This window comes from Pyrenophora tritici-repentis, chromosome 3, assembly GCF_003171515.1.
Source record: "Pyrenophora tritici-repentis strain M4 chromosome 3, whole genome shotgun sequence".
In the NCBI taxonomy this organism is placed as follows: Eukaryota; Fungi; Ascomycota; class Dothideomycetes; order Pleosporales; family Pleosporaceae; genus Pyrenophora; species Pyrenophora tritici-repentis.
Genome location: NC_089392.1, coordinates 1,114,929 through 1,131,873, shown reverse-complemented (window position 1 = coordinate 1,131,873; position 16,945 = coordinate 1,114,929). Strand labels below are relative to the sequence as shown.

The 16,945-nt window shown below is 53.6% G+C and overlaps 4 protein-coding genes across 4 annotated transcripts; 2 read left to right on the top strand and 2 right to left on the bottom strand.

The window, feature by feature from the left end:
* Positions 1-477: 477 nt before the first annotated feature.
* Positions 478-5,562, bottom strand: PtrM4_078100 (uncharacterized protein; the record flags this gene model as incomplete). Its single annotated transcript, XM_066106312.1, has 3 exons — positions 478-4,557; positions 4,599-4,828; positions 4,995-5,562. 3 exons carry the CDS (start codon positions 5,560-5,562, stop codon positions 478-480), a joined length of 4,878 nt encoding a protein of 1,625 aa, XP_065963250.1.
* Positions 5,563-5,648: 86 nt separating this feature from the next.
* On the bottom strand, positions 5,649-6,671 carry PtrM4_078090 (HC-toxin synthetase; the record flags this gene model as incomplete). Its single annotated transcript, XM_066106311.1, has 1 exon — positions 5,649-6,671. The coding sequence occupies one exon, from the start codon at positions 6,669-6,671 to the stop codon at positions 5,649-5,651; it is 1,023 nt and encodes a 340-aa protein (XP_065963249.1).
* Positions 6,672-9,741: 3,070 nt separating this feature from the next.
* PtrM4_078080 (uncharacterized protein) lies at positions 9,742-13,703 on the top strand (the record flags this gene model as incomplete). The annotated part of the gene is made up of 2 exons (XM_066106310.1): positions 9,742-11,569; positions 11,635-13,703. The coding sequence occupies 2 exons, from the start codon at positions 9,742-9,744 to the stop codon at positions 13,701-13,703; spliced, it is 3,897 nt and encodes a 1,298-aa protein (XP_065963248.1).
* Positions 13,704-13,839: 136 nt separating this feature from the next.
* Positions 13,840-14,818, top strand: PtrM4_078070 (uncharacterized protein; the record flags this gene model as incomplete). Its single annotated transcript, XM_066106309.1, has 2 exons — positions 13,840-14,258; positions 14,308-14,818. The coding sequence occupies 2 exons, from the start codon at positions 13,840-13,842 to the stop codon at positions 14,816-14,818; spliced, it is 930 nt and encodes a 309-aa protein (XP_065963247.1).
* Positions 14,819-16,945: the final 2,127 nt, after the last annotated feature.

Genomic DNA, 16,945 nt, shown 5'->3' with positions numbered 1-16,945 from the left:
ACGTGGTGCTCAATCTCCCCAAGCTCCACCCGCTGCCCGCGTACCTTGACCTGCCCGTCCTTGCGCCCTACGTACACTAGATTGCCGTCTGCATCGTAGTGCACCAGGTCGCCGGTCTTGTACAGCCGGCCGTGCCGGCCCGCGTGCCGGCCCGCGTGCTCTTTGGAGCCTTCCAGCAGCCAGGCCGGGTCGTCGATGAACGCGGCCGCCGTCTTCTCTGCGTCGTTCAGGTAGCCGCGTGCCAGGATCGGTCCCTCAACGAGCAGCTCGCCCACCGACCCGAGCGGCGCAAGCCTGTTGTGGTCGTTTGGATCCACCACCCAGCCCACAGAAGCAATCAACTTTCCAATCGTTCCTGACGTGAAACCAGCAACATTAGAGTGTGATGTGCACCAAACGCTGCATTCTGTAGGACCATACGTATTGATCTGCTTTTCAAGATGACTCCACCTTTCCCAGTCAACGCGGCTCACCTGCTCACCCCCCAAGTACCAAGGTTCTGAGCGATGGAATTGTTTTGGGGTCAAGTGTTCGTGCAACCGTTGGCGTAAGCAATGCCCAACTTACTTTCAAGGTGTTTGAAATGTTCGACAAGTCGTTACGTCTGTCCAGCTCGGAGGGAACGCAAATGCATGCGCCAAACAAAAGGGCCGTGATGATCTCCGTGATGCACGCGTCAAAGGTGTAGGCAGCAAACTGAAGGCTTCGAGTGCTAGGCGAGAAGCCAAACGCCTCTCCATGGGTGAGACAGCTTGTTGAAATTGCTCTGTGTTCTAGGACGACTCCTTTGGGTGTTCCTGTGCTGCCTGAAGTGAACATGACGTACGCAATACTACTTGGCTTCGATATCACGTTGGCCTTGTCGCTTGCGCTTGACAGTCTATCGAAAGAGGCCTTGCTGACCACCACGACGGTGCGGTTGCCGCCGCTGCAGAGCGTCGAGTGCTGTGCCGAAGCAAGCACCACTCTGGCGCCAGTCTGCCGGAAGATCTCCTCGTGCCGACTTGCTGGGTGTTCTGGGTCTAGGGGAGCGAAGGCGCCGCCAGCCTTGAGCACTGCCAGCATGGCCACCACCGTCCACATCGACTTCTCGAAGCACAGAGGAACAATGGCTTCGGGCCCGACGCCCAAACCCACTAGGTAGCCGGCCAGCCTGGACGACAGCTCGTCCAGCTCGCCGTACTTCATCTCGCCGTCCCACGCGCAGATGGCCGCCGCGTCAGGTCGTGCCCGCGCCTGCTCCACAAACAGCTCGTGCACGCACCGCTCCACCACCGGAGGAACCTCTCCATTCCACTTCCACAGCTGTTGTCTGTCCTCGGGAGTGAGCGTATCAATCTCAGCAACTGTCGTCTTGCCACCGGCTTCCGCCAGCTGCTGCGCGACGAAGCCAAGCTGGCCCAGCATCCTCTGCACTTGCCACTGCTCGATGATCTGTGGATCAAAGCTGGCCGTGATCTGCACTCGCTCCGTAGCTAGCGTGCACTGCACCATCAGTGCGTAAGTCGTGAAGTCCTGCAGCTCTGACTTGGTCTGCCATCTTCCTAGTGACTTGTCGCTCTCTAGACCGTCATCAGCTGGCTGCACTATCAGCAGCGTCTGGAAGCCACAGGCGTGCTGCGCATCCGCTCCCATCTTGGCGATCCGCTGCAATCCTGTCTGCTCGTATGGGATCATCTCGGTTGCCTGTTGTTGCACAGCAGCAAGGAGGGCTGGTACGGTCCAGTCTCTTGGTAAACGCACCCGCACAGGCACCGTCGCAATTGCCGGGCCCACTATATCCTCAATGCCTGCCACCGGCGCGTTGCGGCCCGTCACCGTGGCGCCAAAGACGACGTCGTCTGAGCTGGTGTAGTTACCCGCAACAATAGCCCACGCCGCGCGGATCAGCGTTGATGTAGTGGTATCGGATGCCATTGTCCTGGGGAGCGGCGGGCATTGGTGCTCTAACATTGCATTTGCCACTGGCTGATGTATTGATGGGGGAAGTGGCGGGAACATTGTCGCCTCGCAGCCGGCGAGTGTAGTCTGCCAGTAGTTGGTAGTGGCCTCCTGATCTTGCTGACTAAGGTACTGGACGAAAGCGTTAAAGCCTGGCCGCTCTTCAAGAACACCACCATTGTATGCTTTCTCTACAGCGCCCAGGATGCGAGGCAGAGACCAGCCGTCGTAGAGAGCGTGGTGCATTGTCCACACAAACCAGCGCCTTCCACCGTCTCTCTCCTTGACAAAAGCGTAGCGTGCCAGACAGTCGCCCGGCTGCATAGACGCCGCTTTGTCCTCTGCCAGGTACGTTCCCAGATGGTCTGCTTCCATCCACTGTATATCGCCTGCTACCACCACCTGCAGAAGGCCCAACCTGCTGTGCTGCACGATGCGCGTGCGTAGCATCATCGATTGCTTCACAACCTGCTCCCACGCCGCCCGTAGAGCGCTTTCATCCATGCTGACTGACAGCTCTAGTACACTCTGCATAATATAGTCACCCGCCCGCTTTGACGTGAGCGACATCAGGCCCTCCTGAAGCGGCGAGCACGGGTAGATGTCTTCCACCAGGTCCTTGTCTATGTTGCAGCCAGCAGCGACTTCCTCCTGGATACGTGCTGTGTCGACGTCGGAGTTGATGTTCAGAAGGGAGAAGGGCACAATGCTCTGCGCCACAGCTGGATCTACTCCGCCAGCCCAAGCGGCCAAATCGACGAGCCTGGGATGCTGGAAAGTGGCTGCGACGGTAAGGTGAACATTCTGCTTGCGTGCCTCGGCCACCAGCTTCATGGCTGCGATCGAGTCGCCGCCCAGGCGGAAGAAGCTGTCGTCCAGCCCGATGCTGTCTGCGTCGATGTTGAGCACCTGCGCCCACAGCTGCTGCATTGCCTTCTCCTTGTCTGTCGACGGCTGCCGCTTTGGTCCCTGGCTGCGCGTGCGCAGCTCCGCCAGCTGCTGGGCTGAGAATGTAGCCCCAATCTCGCGCAGCCGCTTGCGGTCCGTCTTGCCCGACGTTGTCATGGGAAGCTGCGCGACTGAAAAGTAGACTCCGGGTACCATGTAGCTAGGCAGCCGCTCGCTGAGCTGGCTGTCCACCTGGGAGGGGAAGAAAACGCGTGCAGAGGAGCCGTCTCCATCGGAAACCTCTTCCTCTTTCTGTTCCACAAAGACAGCCACCGTCGCCTTGTCTTTGTCGTCTCCCGGCATGATCACTTCTACTGCCATACGTCCTACTTCCGGCATGCACTCGCGCACGTGGTGCTCAATCTCCCCAAGCTCCACCCGCTGCCCGCGTACCTTGACCTGCGCATCTTTGCGGTTGACGTACACTAGATTGCCGTCTGCATTGTAGTAGACGAGGTCGCCGGTCTTGTACAGCCGGCCGCGCCGGCCCGCGTGCTGGTCGCATCCCTCCAGCAGCCAGGCCGGGTCGTCGATGAACGCGGCCGCCGTCTTCTCTGCGTCGTTCAGGTAGCCGCGCGCCAGGATCGGTCCCTCAACGAGCAGCTCACCCACCGCGCCCAGGGGAGCCAGCTTGTGGTGGTCGTTGGGGTCCACCACCCAGCTGACCGACGCAACAGACTTGCCGAGCAAGCCTGTGTAAAAGCCAAGAGTACCGGAGTAGAAAATGCAAAGAACGCAACACTCAGTAGGACCATATGCAGTTATCTGAAGGGCATATGGGCTCCATCTGTTCCAGTCGTGATCTGTTACAAGTTCTGCTCCGAGGATAAGATTTTGTAATCCCGGGATGCGCTCTGGATCGAGAAGCTTCGCAACAGTAGGCGTGAGGAATGCCCAATTCGCGTCCAGAGCATTTATTGCTTTCGAAAGATCATCTTTCTTGTCGCTTTCTGATGGGACGCAAGTACAGCCACCCACTAGAAGCATAGTCCATATCTCGATAATGCTAACGTCGAACGTGTAAGAAGAGAATTGGAGAAAGCGCGAGTCGCTTGTAAGGTTAAAGGCTTTTCCGTGACCCAAGCAGCTGGTCAATATTGCCCTGTGCTCAATCACCACGCCCTTGGGCTTTCCCGTGCTCCCAGACGTGAACAGCACATAGGCAGGGTTGTCTGGCTGTGCCTTTGTGCGAGTTGTCGTCCTTTTGTCGGTTGTGCTGGCCTCGCTGGCCTCGCTGGGCAGCTCACGCATGGCAGCCTCGCTGACCACCACGACGGTGCGGTTGCCGCCGCTGCAGAGCGTCGAGTGCTGTGCCGAAGCAAGCACCACTCTGGCGCCAGTCTGCCGGAAGATCTCCTCGTGCCGACTTGCTGGGTGTTCTGGGTCCAGGGGAGCGAAGGCGCCGCCAGCCTTGAGCACTGCCAGCATGGCCACCACCGTCCACATCGACTTCTCGAAGCACAGAGGAACAATGGCTTCGGGCCCGACGCCCAAACCCACTAGGTAGCCGGCCAGCCTGGACGACAGCTCGTCCAGCTCGCCGTACTTCATCTCGCCGTCCCACGCGCAGATGGCCGCCGCGTCAGGTCGTGCCCGCGCCTGCTCCACAAACAGCTCGTGCACGCACCGCTCCACCACCGGAGGAACCTCTCCATTCCACTTCCACAGCTGTTGTCTGTCCTCGGAGTGAGCGTATCAATCTCAGCAACTGTCGTCTTGCCACCGGCTTCCGCCAGCTGCTGCGCGACGAAGCCAAGCTGGCCCAGCATCCTCTGCACTTGCCACTGCTCGATGATCTGTGGATCAAAGCTGGCCGTGATCTGCACTCGCTCCGTAGCTAGCGTGCACTGCACCATCAGTGCGTAAGTCGTGAAGTCCTGCAGCTCTGACTTGGTCTGCCATCTTCCTAGTGACTTGTCGCTCTCTAGACCGTCATCAGCTGGCTGCACTATCAGCAGCGTCTGGAAGCCACAGGCGTGCTGCGCATCCGCTCCCATCTTGGCGATCCGCTGCAATCCTGTCTGCTCGTATGGGATCATCTCGGTTGCCTGTTGTTGCACAGCAGCAAGGAGGGCTGGTACGGTCCAGTCTCTTGGTAAACGCACCCGCACAGGCACCGTCGCAATTGCCGGGCCCACTATATCTCAATGCCTGCCCCGGCGCGTTGCGGCCCGTCACCGTGGCGCCAAAGACGACGTCGTCTGAGCTGGTGTAGTTACCCGCAACAATAGCCCACGCCGCGCGGATCAGCGTTGATGTAGTGGTATCGGATGCCATTGTCCTGGGGAGCGGCGGGCATTGGTGCTCTAACATTGCATTTGCCACTGGCTGATGTATTGATGGGGGAAGTGGCGGAACATTGTCGCCTCGCAGCCGGCGAGTGTAGTGCCAGTAGTTGGTAGTGGCCTCCTGATCTTGCTGACTAAGGTACTGGACGAAAGCGTTAAAGCCTGGCCGCTCTTCAAGAACACCACCATTGTATGCTTTCTCTACAGCGCCCAGGATGCGAGGCAGAGACCAGCCGTCGTAGAGAGCGTGGTGCATTGTCCACACAAACCAGCGCCTTCCACCGTCTCTCTCCTTGACAAAAGCGTAGCGTGCCAGACAGTCGCCCGGCTGCATAGACGCCGCTTTGTCCTCTGCCAGGTACGTTCCCAGATGGTCTGCTTCCATCCACTGTATATCGCCTGCTACCACCACCTGCAGAAGGCCCAACCTGCTGTGCTGCACGATGCGCGTGCGTAGCATCATCGATTGCTTCACAACCTGCTCCCACGCGCCCGTAGAGCGCTTTCATCCATGCTGACTGACAGCTCTAGTACACTCTGCATAATATAGTCACCCGCCCGCTTTGACGTGAGCGACATCAGGCCCTCCTGAAGCGGCGAGCACGGGTAGATGTCTTCCACCAGGTCCTTGTCTATGTTGCAGCCAGCAGCGACTTCCTCCTGGATACGTGCTGTGTCGACGTCGGAGTTGATGTTCAGAAGGGAGAAGGGCACAATGCTCTGCGCCACAGCTGGATCTACTCCGCCAGCCCAAGCGGCCAAATCGACGAGCCTGGGATGCTGGAAAGTGGCTGCGACGGTAAGGTGAACATTCTGCTTGCGTGCCTCGGCCACCAGCTTCATGGCTGCGATCGAGTCGCCGCCCAGGCGGAAGAAGCTGTCGTCCAGCCCGATGCTGTCTGCGTCGATGTTGAGCACCTGCGCCCACAGCTGCTGCATTGCCTTCTCCTTGTCTGTCGACGGCTGCCGCTTTGGTCCCTGGCTGCGCGTGCGCAGCTCCGCCAGCTGCTGGGCTGAGAATGTAGCCCCAATCTCGCGCAGCCGCTTCCTGTCTATTTTTCCTGAAACTGTCATCGGAAATCGTGCTACAGAAAAGTATACGTCAGGCAGCATATAGCTAGGCAAAAATCTAGACAACTTTTCGTCCATGTTTGCTGGGTATACTACTTGCGCCATCGAATCATTACTAGCGACAGTTGGCAGAAGAAGCTCGCTGCATGTATCATCGTTGAGCTGTAAAAATGCTGCGAGTAGTGCACTCTCCTGCCTTCCTGCCGGTTGTATCTTCTCAATTGCCATCAGCTGCACCGCGGGCATGAAATTCCGGATGTGGTGCTCGATTTCACCTAGCTCGACCCGACGTCCGCGCATTTTGACTTGATAATCCCTACGACCTAGGTAGATGATACTACCATCTGGAAGTTGACGACCGATGTCTCCCGTTTTGTAAAAGCGGTTGTGGGGTCCTGGCCGGACTTGGTTAATCCAGGGCATCGATTCGAAAAATAAATCTTCGTCCTTCTCTTGATGGCCAATGTATCCTCGACCTATACTTGCGCCTTCTATTACAATTTCCCCAACAGCTCCTGCTGGCGCTAGTCTTCCATGGTTTCGTTCATCGACGATCCAGAGTACTGTCCCAAGGCCGTGACCAATATTCCGGTGATCCGAGCTTGCTGTTGAAAAAGTTTGCAACGAACTCACTGCTGCACATTCGCAAGGTCCATATGCGTTCATCAGCTGAACGCGGTTTTCCCATGCAGTTTTAACACCTATATCCATAGCTTCTCCACCCAAAACCATATGACAAAGGCTGGTGAGATCTTTCCCGTTCAAGAGTCTCGCCACGGCTGGGGTCAAACTAGCCCAATTGACCTGATAACGGTTTATAAAACCATGGAGATCGCTTAGGCGTTCCTGCTCTGAAGGGATACAGAGACAGCCCCCATAAATAAGCGTCATTAGAATGTCTCGGTTGCTGACATCATAGAAAAAGCTAGCAAACTGCAAGACCCTTGATTGTGTACCCAAGCGTAAGGCAGGTCCGTTTGCCATAGCAGCTGCATAAAAGGCTCCGTGCTCCATAGTAACACCCTTTGGTTTTCCACTTGATCCGGAGGAGAAAACAGCATATATGGGATTCTTTGGCAATACCGGAATGCTTATAGTCTCTTGTAAGGCGGGGCTGTGGTTTATAGCTTTGCGGCCTAATTCTTTCCCAATCTTTTTGTTTTTTACTGAAACGATCACAAGTTCTGCACCTAGTTGGTCGCAAATACTCTTCGATCGTGCTACTGGGTACGAAGGATCCAGAAAAATATATGCCCCTCCGGCCTTGAGAACACCAAGAACAGCTACGATGGCAAACATCGATTTTTCCAGATATATCGGCACATATACCTCTGGACAAACACCCAGCTGTTGAAGGTGAACTGCTACACGTGAAGCATATAGGTTCAGTTCTCTGTAGGATAAATTTCCGTCCCAAGCACAGATGGCAGTGTTATCACCTCGATTTCTGCATTGCTCTTCAATTACTTTGTGTATACAACGAGGTAAAAACTCTGGAGGTTGCTTGTTCCACCCACTAAGGTCTGATTTGCATCGCGAACTGCAAAGATCAATCTCTTTACAAGGGCTATTCGGATTCCGCGCAATCGTAAAGAGGACGTGTTCGAGAGTTTCAGCCACTCTGCGCGCTTGTTCCATGCCAAGAACAGAGGTCGAATATTCTATTCTGATGCGTATCACTTGGTCCATAGTTATGTGAATAAGAACCTAATGATCCGTTAGTTAATGGCTTTCGTAGGCATCTTTAGTGCTTTCTATTATACCTTAAACTTTTTCAAGCTAGAAAAAGATCCTACTTGACAGGACATTGAACTATTGTTTCCAATATGTAGAAGTAGTGCGATCCCGTCTGCCTCACTGGCAACACTATCATCCATTTCTTCTTGATGTTTCTGAAGGGAAGTTTCGGTGATGGCGTGGAGGGAACGGACAATTGATTCCTCCTGGTCTAGAGAAATGGAGCAGATTGAAGGACTGACAGAACTATTGCCATCGAAAGTGTAGGCGTATACGAAAGTCATTTCGTCCACTCCTAGATATGCCGAGAGAACAAGGCTAAGAGCCAGTTGAACTAGTTGAGAAATGTGGACTTTTATTCCATTGGAAAGTTTCGTTAGTTCCACGTACGATCCGGTTGCAATATGCGTGATTTTTTCTTTTTGGTCGGTTGCTATACGCGAAGACTCTGCATAGAGAGCAGGAAAAATGCTTGTTTGAGACATGATAATGTTGCTTGTTTGATTGAGGATGAATGTTACTGTGCGTTGCGTGTTGGATTTAGTCTTGACGGGCATTGCGGATATATATATCCAGATTGGTTCTCATGCGAAAGCAATCGAGGGTACGGAATGTTTGGAAAACCGGTACTGTTAGTAGTTAGCTAGCCCGCGCAGCGAATATCCGGAGCATCCAGGAGCAGTGGAACTGTACAGATTACTAGCCAAGATATGTTTAGCTAGACGCTAGAGCCTACCTAGCTAGATCCCTGTGGAAGTGGCATCTATCCCATAATCCGATACCCGAAGCCTTCGGATATAGATTCCAGCGTACCCGTAAAGAACAGTGTATTTACAGGTTAATTAGTCATGAATAGAAGCCAGACAACGACAAGCCTCTGGGGACAAATGACTCTTTCGAGAGTGAAGTGGGGCGGTGCAGATTCACGTCCGCATCGCGTCGGCTGTCTGCCATGTCTGTCATCCGGGCATAGCTGTGGAGATCACGGCTGAAACAGAGTAGGCTGAAATCAATCAATCAATCATTAGGAAGCCAGAGCTAGAGCCAGAGCTGCCGGAGGATGATCTAACTAGATTGGGAATGGCTCAGAAACCCCTGCCCGCCAAGGTGGGCGAAGATATTTGACGGGCACCTCCGTAGGAACCAACGAGTTCGTTCTTTCTGTTAGCCTCCCACAGAGCCTTAATTAGCTCTTTCTGTCGGCATACACACGGTGTGTCGCCTAATAAGGCCCAATGTACCGCCTCGATCCTACTTCGGCCCAACTCGGACCCAACGCTATGTATACCTTCGTAGCCCCCACATTCGTAGAATCATCATACACCAGAATACCAATACACAAGATTACCTTAGCTACTGTTATTCACCGTACGATCGTACAAGGCCTTCCAACACTGATCAGTGATTGCACGGCAGTCACAGACAGTTAGGTTAAGAAGAGATAGATTCTTTACCCGCGCGTTCCCTAGATTGCCTATATCAGCAAGGCGGAGTTATCTATGCTAAGCTCACTGTTAGCTATATCAGGCGTCGTTCGTGGCTAGCGACCGACCGTTACAGCCGTATCAGAAGCGTTCCAAGACGCCGTCTATACACGCGCCAACCGACCGGTTGAGATTTGACCCGTGTACAACCCACGACCACCGACGCATCTCTAGCGAACGCAGCTAGCGCAACAAGCGTCAACAAGAACACAATAGCAGGAGAGAGAACATCATCGGAAAGAGCACCGGTAGCCAGGACACCGGCAGTAGGAATGGCGAGCAGTAGTAGAAGAGTGGTACCCACACTAGAGGCGCTACTAGGGACCACAAACATAAAACCAAGAGAATGGCATCACATCGATCCAGAGATTTGGGAGGACAACGTTGAAGCTCCAGACGATGAGGTAGGGATTACTACAGCAACAACGTACATTGCGCGTGCGATTGCGGACTATACAGATCGACCAACAGCAGATGAAGAACTCTTTTGGGAGTTCCGTCAGGACTTTGAAGGATGGACAGAGGCAATGTTCCTACGTGCCCAGCCAATATACACAAAGGAACTAAAGCGGATCCTCCGCTTTAAGGGAGTGTATACTGGCCGTATTAATATGGCACCTAGTGAGTCTCTAGCTAGGTTATTACGCATGGAGGAGTACCTAGAATGGCCTCAGGACGTATTCCAGTCGGCTGTGTTTGACACACGATCAGCTGCGCACATGTTGCAAGAGCGGGCACTACGGCAACAACGCAGTGAAGGATCAGTACAGTCCACAGACAGGAGATTATCAAGCCAGGCCCAGAGCCGAACCCAAACGCCTGTAAGGACAAGAGGCCGAGACGTAGACAGTCGGCAAACCCGCGATCAAGACCAGACCCACGCCCGTGTGCAAGGACGACAGGAGACCGTTGAGGAAGAACAACAGATTCAGGACCAGCTAGCAAAAACGATCGAGAAAGCCCAAAACCAACCAATCCGAAGCCAGCCTGTAGAGACAACTGAATCCGCACCGCAGCCAGCCTATCAGCGCGTCCAAAGTCAGCAACCTCCCCTCACCTACAACAACTTCGACCGATTCCGCGAGTATACACCAGCATACCCGCAACGTCCGAAGGGACTGAGCGTTCCCCCAATTGTGCCCTCTGGTGAAACAGACCCGTACAAGGCAGTTCCACCAATCGAGTTTGGCAATGAGAAACTGGATCCTAAGACGATCAATGTCTTCGTGAAAATGTGGGACCGAGACAAAAAGTATACGGGAAAGCCGTACGACCTCCTAGACGATAAATTGAAGATCTTCTACAGCATCTGTTATCACGCAGACATCGAGCCAGGGCAGTTCCATGCAGTCTTTCCACGGATTCTCGACGGCCGCGCAGAGGAGTATTACCTCCACTTCGTCGATCAGCGGATGGATACGTTCTTGACTGCCTACACAAAGCTCAAGAACCACTTCGACACAGACGTCAACCACGGCCATTACTACGCGGACTGGACGACGACATCGTTTGTCAAAGTCCGCAGGGAGAACCCCGAAAAGAACCTCCACGAGGTCCTTGACATCATGCTGGACAAGCTCCAATTGTGTCAAAGAGCACTTGGACAGCAGTACATGGGAGAATACGCGCTCCGAACGACTGTAATCACAGCATGCCGAGGCGTGAAGGAGCTCGAGATGGCACTCTACAAGCCGTCTCTAGAATGCGAGGTTCTGTTTGGAGATCTGCGATCGTCAATCGAAAACTCACTCGCCATGACCGTCTCCGTCAACTTCACTGAGGCGGATACGGATAGCCAGTACTACTTGGATCGTCGGTACAACAACAACAGCTCTGGAAGATTGCGAGGGAATTACAACCCTCGCGGTGGACGCAGCGGATTCACCCGCGGACGCGGTGGGCTTCAGCACCGCTCTGGAGTCAACACACAAATCGACAAGAAATGTTACGTCTGCGGCAAGACAGGCTGTTGGTCCACAAACCACACGCTTGAAGAAAGAAAACGCTCAAAAGCGCAGTACATCACACACTGCGCGATTACGGGAGAGCAAATGGAGTTTAGCACATTTCTCGTCGCGTACGAGGGGAAGAAGTCGACCAGTTCTTCCTAGAGGAGCAAGACGAAGATGATGAGGACCAAAGATTGGCAGTTAAGTACCTCACAGATCAGGCCTTTTTGCACCACGTGACTGGAGAAGACGTCTACAGGTGCAAGGAGCCTATTACGCCCGCAACGCAGTTCCTTATCGAGGATCGATACTCGCGAATCACGTACCAAGGCATTCTTCCTGACACTGGTGCCTCAAATGTATCGACAGCCGGAAAGGAGCAGTTCTGGGCGCTCCAAACTGAGGACCCCACCGTAACTCTAGATACGTCTACTGCTGGAAACGCATCTGTGCAATTTGGCAAAGGAAGCGTCACTACTTCGATTGGAACCGCACATGTATCGACACAGATTGGAAAGATCAAATTTGAGGTCTTGAACGCACCCACCCCGTTTCTCCTCTGTCTGAAAGACATGGACCGGCTCCACGTGTACTTCAACAATACTACGGACCAGCTGGTACAAGGAAAAGCTACCTTTCCAGTGATTCGCAAATGGGGACACCCGTGGTTCCACCTAAGCAAGGCAGAGCGCGCGCGCGTATTCCTTACGGAGACTGAGCTCCGACGCTTACACCGGAGGTTCGGGCATCCAGCCGTCGAACGGCTGATACGATTGCTCAAACGCGCAGGACACGAGGACGTGGATGAACGGCTGCTCCGAGAGATCCAAACGTTCTGCCATCACTGCCAAGCGCATGATCCAGCGCCGCGCCGATTCAAGTTTAGGCTGAAAGATGATCGGGAATTCAACTTCGAGATCCTCGTAGATGTGATGTATCTGAGTGGGAAACCAGTGCTTCACGTGATCGATTCGGCTACAACATTCAACGGCGCGCGATTTCTACCGTCTATGAGCGCGAAAGACACCTGGGAAGCACTCCGCCTGCTCTGGATTGATACATACCAAGGGCCGCCAGATATCGTCACCCACGACGCCGGCACCAACTTCGCGTCAGTCGAATTCAGATCAGAGGCGAAGATCATGGGAATCACATGTAAACAAGTGCCAACCGAGGCCCATTGGTCTATCGGCAAGGTAGAAAGATACCACGCACCGCTCAGACGCGCGTACGAGATCCTGAGGACAGAGCTTGACACTGGCACCAGCGACGCCGCAGTGTTGCAGATGGCAGTCAAGGCCGTCAACGACACCGCAGGCCCAGACGGGCTCGTACCCACGCTGCTCGTCTTCGGTGCATACCCCCGGATATCCATGGATTCACCACCATCTCCCTCGATAACCCATCGCGCGGAGGCAATCCAGAAAGCGATGAGGGCGCTGCGGAAGGCCTCAGCGGAACATGCGGTGAGCAACGCACTTGGTACCAGGAATGGGCCTACTACAGACGGGGTACTGTCACTGCCTCTTCAGAGTGAGGTGATGGTATGGCGCGAGAAGAATGGATGGCAAGGGCCGTATAGAGTCATCGATATGAAGGACCACGATGTTACTGTAGACATGATCAACGGCCCAACGACGTTCCGATCCACTGTCGTAAAACCGTACTATCGCGATCTGACTACAGCGATAGACGGCGCAGATCAAGGCACAGGTGGATCTCCGACCACAGACGAAGCGATTGCTGATGAACCGCCACTACCGGTACCACCGGCGGAAGCCAACCAAGCGGCTCAGCCGCGCAAGCGGGGCCGCCCACCTGGATCAAAGAACAAGCCCAAGGTGCAGTACCTGTCGAAGAAGGAGGAGGACGATTACGCCCTGGCCGTCAAGCTACGCAATGACGGCGTGATTAACGTCCCGGGCGCTCCATTCGAAGCATCCGATCAGAAGGAGATCGACGACCTCGTCGGCCGTGGAGTATTCAGTTTTGAGCTGTTTGATCCAACTCTACACGGCGGGTATCGTATCTTCAAATCGCGCATGGTCCGCGAAGTCAAAGGCAAGACCATGGTCCCGTACGAGAAATCACGCCTCGTTGTTCAAGGTTACAATGACGAGGGCAAACACGAGATCCTGACGCAGTCGCCAACCATCCAACGAGCCAGCCAGCGCCTGATTCTAGCCCTAGCGCCTGCATTACTCGATGAGGGCATGGTTGTGGAACTACGAGATATCACGCAAGCGTACCCACAGGCACAAACAGAGCTATTCCGCACGTTTTAGCGCACCTCCCAAAGGAGCTTATAACAAAGTATCCCAAGGGAACAATTATTCGCGTAATCAAGCCACTCTATGGAATCGCGGAAGCAGGAGTCCACTGGTTTGCTACGTACCAAGGACACCACTGCAAGAGCTCGACATGGCTACATCAACGTATGACCCGTGCCTCCTGATCACGAACGGGAGACGGGAAGCGTTTGGAATAGTGGGCCTGCAGACAGACGATACTCTCGCGATTGGGACGCCTGCATTCTCTGGTGCAGAAGACGCTGCGCTCCAGAAAGCCAATTTTCGAGCTAAGCCCAAGGAGAGACTGTCCAAAGAAGTATCACTCGAGTTCAACGGATGTACTCTAACGTTGCGCGGAGACACGATTCTACTTACGCAGAAGGGACAAGGTGCCAAGATCGAAATCATTGATCCGAAGGCAGCAAACCGAGCACAGAAGTACATGGAGCAGCGCGCGCGTGGGCGTACATTGCGTCGATATGCCAACCTGAAGCATCGTTCGATCTTTCCGCGGCTGCGCAAATACAACAACCTAAGGACACAGAATACGTGAAGCTTAACCGCCGGCTGCAGTGGCAATCTGAGAGCATACAACGAGGCCTGCGATACGTCCTCTCGACCTCGCTACAGCAAAGCTGGTAGTGTTCACAGACGGATCCTTCGCGAACAACCAAGACCTTAGCTCACAGCTAGGGTACCTACTTATCCTTGCGAATGAGTCGAGTCGACAAGACAGCACGTTTGATATTCGTGGTAACGTAATCCATTGGAGTTCGACCAAATGCAAACGCGTTACCCGGAGCGTTCTTGCCTCAGAAACGTACGGCATGGTTAGCGGTGTCGACATCGCTATCGCTATCCTAACAACCCTCAAGATAATTACAGGACGCCTAGGTCTACCACCGATCCCACTTATTGTGTGTACGGATTCATACTCCTTGTATGAATGCCTCGTCAAACTCGGAACAACTGCTGAGAAGCGACTGATGATCGACATCATGGCGCTTCGGCAGTCATACGAGCGTCGCGAGATCACTGAGATCCGCTGGATCAACGGAGAGGACAACCCGCGGACGCATTCACGAAAGCAACACCAAATCGCGCGTTAGAACGTTTCATCGAAAGCAACAAGCTGTCAATCCGAGTAGAGGGATCTGTGCAGCGACCTACGGAGTAGGCACATATGCCTATTTGGAATCCCTCTCATTGTGCCCTTTTTAGAAGACCCGTTTTTCCTTACATCAGTCGTTACAATAAGAAAAGATTGCCAGTGTCGGCATACACACGGTGTGTCGCCTAATAAGGCCCAATGTACCGCCTCGATCCTACTTCGGCCCAACTCGGACCCAACGCTATGTATACCTTCGTAGCCCCCACATTCGTAGAATCATCATACACCAGAATACCAATACACAAGATTACCTTAGCTACTGTTATTCACCGTACGATCGTACAAGGCCTTCCAACACTTTCTATCATTTGAGTGGCGAAGGCTCAGCTAAAAATCTTGTAAGATACCTACTTGGATCAGAAATGTCCATCGGTTCTGTCGGTTCTGTCGGTTCTGTCGGTTCTGTCGGTTCTGTCGGTTCTGTCGGTTCCTTATTATTAGATATCCGGCGGTTAGCTGTTACGGACAGTGACTTCCAGACGGTGAGTTGTCAGCCTAACAACAGGTAATCGGGCCGGAAGATTCGAAGGGGCACCTCACCGCAATTCTATGTACCTATAAGGGGCGCAACCCCGGGGGGCAGTCTTAAGCTCGGGAGCACAATCGGACAGGCCAAGGTAACAAGATTGTATTCGATAGAGAGCTAAGCTCTCGGCTACGTAGCTATCTACATACAATGCTAGTTGCTAGAGCAACCATCGGGCCGGGCAAGTAAAATAAACGAGATCGTAGACAAGTATGGGAGGCGAAGGGCGTTCAGCCCGTTACAAGTACCCAGATTCTGCTTACCGTCCGAGCAGCGTTCAGACAGTGCGCTCAGACACTTCGGCATAACTCTTTTCCGACAAGTAAATAAACATCACGCAAGTAGAGTAACTAGATAGCTCCTTATCGAATACAACCTCTCGTATACCTCACGATTGCTCCCTGGAGCGCAGCCCCTTACATAGTATTACTAATCTATATTAACGTGCGCCACCAGGCATCCGGCCACCCCACCAAACCTAACCTAACGTTTTCTACTATTACCGGTAATCCTTAACGACGCAATAAAATTTAATAGAATTTGTGTTGGAAGGCCTTGTACGATCGTACGGTGAATAACAGTAACCAAGGTAATCTTGTGTATTGGTATTCGTGTGTATCTTCTTGTCAGATTTTTTTTGGGATGGGATCGAGGTGTCTATTGTCTGTCTCTGTCTACGGCTCTGTCTGTGGGAGGTGGCCTCGCCTCGGGCTTGGCAGTGCTAAGTCCCGGCGCTAGCCCTGGTTTGGGGGTCTCATGTCCTTCCCCAACCACCATCGGCTCGATCATGAAGCAAAACCTCGCATCAATCTGACAGCTGCATGCACGAGCTTGGATTACACGGCTGACTAAGCCGTGTGGTCCGAGCTCTAGCTGTTGCCTTACTGCCGACCTCCCTCCACCTCCATAGAAGAACAAGAACAATCACAATCATTTCAACTCGTTGCAACGAAGGTGATTCCGATACCTTAGCCGTATCAACAGGCAGGATCCAACAAGACCCCACCAAAAGCACGACTTATCGCGATAGTATTGCACTGTACAGAACGGCAAATAAAAATCGTAGTAAGCTATTCTACTTACAATCTACCGCTATATCTTGCTTGCATGTGCGCAAGTTATGCCCAGTCTCTCCGCAGCGTCCACAGCGCCTTTGCGACGGCTCGCCTACCTCAACGCGCGCCCTCTTCTTCGCCTTCTTCCCATCACTACGCACCCCAAACTCCTTTAGAGTCGTTAAGCGCACGCCTTCGTTAACCATAAGGATTCTTTCCTGCTGTATCCGCTTTTTTTGTGCGATTTACGTCGCGTGGCCGCTTCGTTAGCTGCTCGAAGCTCAGCAATCTCTCTTTGCGCCAACACAAGCTGATGCGCAACTATCGCTGCGCCCTTTGAGATCTTCTCAAAAGCCTCAACCATAGAAGTTAGCGAACTATCTACATGTCTCTGAATCCTCTCCTTCACAAGTGTTGATTGCGATCCGAATTCTAGGGTGTTACTTGGGGTTTGCGACTGCCAGCGGGTGTCCTCGGCGGGAGG